Here is a 2291-nt window from a genome sequence, read left to right as displayed (position 1 = left end):
GGCTGAAGCTGGGGCTGCAGCCAGGGCTGCCCAGGGCTGTCCTGCACAGCAGCTCCTGCAGTCCTCAGGGCTCTTGGCCAGCCCAGGCCATGTGCCACCAGCCAGGGACAGCTCTCAGCCTGCCTGGCAGCTCCCCATGCACTGTGGGGAGAAGTTGGAGGTGGAAGGAGCCACCCCCATCAGGGCAGATTCCTCCTGCTGTGGAGATGGTGCTGCATGGCCAGGGCTGCTCTCAGCTTTCTCCTCAAGGCAAGGCAAAGGGGCTGTCAGGTGTGTCTGTGTCACTCCTGCACTGTCCCATTGGGCATCAGCAGATCTGCCTCCCATCTCCCTCACAAAGTGCCTCCTCACCCTCCTCTGCCTACAGACAGCAGCAGCAGCACCTTGGCTTGCAGCATCTCTGTGTGAGCTGCCCTTAAGGCCCTGCTGGCAGGGAGATGGCCCTGGGCAGTGCCCTGTGCTGGGAGGGGTGTGCAGGACAGAGCTGAGCCCCCAGGACTGGGATGGGCTCTGGGAGCACTGGCAGGGACAAGGCTGGGATAGAGAGGAACAGCCCCCAGTAGGAACAACTCCAGGCAGCAGAGCCAGACCAACACTTAGTATGCCTCTCTCTCTCAATCAGAATAAAGCAAAAAAAAGGGTTTAGGGAAAAGTATTTTAAAATTGGAGCCTTCAAAATGGCTACTGTACTTTTCCAGCACATTTGAAGTGTGATCACGTTGAATTAGAGGGAGATATTATAAGCAAAGTGCAGCTGTATAGGACCAGAAGGTCAGACTTCACTGTGTCAATGGTAGCCTTGTTTTCCTTCTGGACTCCTCAGCATTCATACTGAGAAAAATGCTGATGAGGAGGCAGTAACTCAGCAGCAGAACCTCAAATTCAAAAATAAAAGTTTTTAGTGAAGTTCCCCCACATGAAGAGAAGTAGTTTTGAGAGGATTCCTAACTTAATTGTACAGGATTGACTCAAGGAAATGTCTCCTAGCTTGTCAATGTGTTCTTTTTACAGCCCACAATGCCCAGAGTGAGGACATGTCCAACAGCAGCTCCATCAGCCACTTCCTCCTGCTGCCATTGGCAGACACGCGGCAGCTGCAGCTCCTGCACTTCTGCCTCTTCCTGGCCATCTCCCTGGCTGCCCTCCTGGCCAACGGCCTCATCATCAGCGCCGTAGCCTGCGGCCACCACCTGCACACCCCCATGTTCTTCTTCCTGCTCAACCTGGCCCTCACGGACCTGGGCTCCATCTGCACCACTGTCCCCAAAGCCATGCACAATTCCCTCTGGGACACCAGACACATCTCCTATGAAGGATGTGCTGCTCAGCTCTTTTTCTTCCTGTTCTTCATTGGTGCAGAGTTTTACCTCTTGACCATCATGTGCTACGACCGCTACGTGTCCATCTGCAAACCCCTGCACTACGGGACCCTCCTGGGCAGCAGAGCTTGTGCCCACATGGCAGCAGCTGCCTGGGCCAGTGGCTTTCTCAATGCACTGCTGCTCATGATCAATACATTTTCCCTGCCCCTGTGCAAGGGCAATGCCCTGGGCCAGTTCTTCTGTGAAATCCCCCAGATCCTCAAGCTCTCCTGCTCACACTCCAAACTCAGAGAACTTGGACTTATTGCAGTTAGTGTCTGTTTAACACTTGTTTGCTTTGTGTTCATGGTTTTCTCCTATGTGCAGATCTTCAGGGCTGTGCTGAGGATCCCCTCTGAGCAGGGACAGCACAAAGCCTTTTCCACCTGCCTCCCTCACCTGGCTGTGGTGTCTCTGTTTGTAAGCACTGCAGTGATTTCTCACATGAAGCCCACCTCAGTCTCCTCCCAATCCCTGGATCTGGTGGTGTCAGTTCTGTACTCTGTGGTGCCTCCAGCCCTGAATCCCCTCATCTACAGCCTGAGGAACGAGGAGCTCAAGGCTGCAGTGTGGACACTGATGACTGGATGGTTTTGCAAACATTAGATTGTGGGCCAATTTCTTTAAATCACTTGTAATAAAAATAATCTCTAACACTTCTCGTTGTTTTCATTGTGGAGGTGCTTGGTTATAATTTTTTCATACTGTCTACAAAGAAATGTCATTCTTTGTGCCATTTCTCATTTTCTGTCTCTCCCCCTTCCCTGTGGCCCTAGACTGTGTCAATGAGGGGCTGCACTCTCACTGGCTTTAATGAAATAAAGGATCTCTCTCCTAGCAAAGTTTTCTCCAGAGATGCCCCTTTTGTTTCGTTCCCTGGACCTGCAGCAGCAATGTCTGTGTGCAGAGCTGGGGCAGATCAGTGCTGGC

At 52.5% G+C, this 2291-nt stretch overlaps 1 protein-coding gene across 1 annotated transcript; it reads left to right on the top strand.

Moving 5' to 3' along the window:
* The first annotated feature begins 797 nt into the window (after nucleotides 1-797).
* On the top strand, nucleotides 798-1967 carry LOC148218264 (olfactory receptor 14A16-like). Its single transcript, XM_088157896.1, has one exon. The coding sequence runs from the start codon at nucleotides 1035-1037 to the stop codon at nucleotides 1965-1967; it is 933 nt and encodes a 310-aa protein (XP_088014022.1). The 5' UTR covers nucleotides 798-1034.
* The last annotated feature ends 324 nt before the right edge of the window (nucleotides 1968-2291 follow it).

This window comes from Sturnus vulgaris, unplaced genomic scaffold (genome assembly GCF_052056855.1).
Source record: "Sturnus vulgaris isolate bStuVul1 unplaced genomic scaffold, bStuVul1.hap1 Scaffold_192, whole genome shotgun sequence".
NCBI classification, from domain to species: domain Eukaryota; kingdom Metazoa; phylum Chordata; class Aves; order Passeriformes; family Sturnidae; genus Sturnus; species Sturnus vulgaris.
The sequence above is the reverse complement of the archived record's forward strand: the minus strand, read 5'-3'. Positions and strand labels throughout refer to the sequence as shown.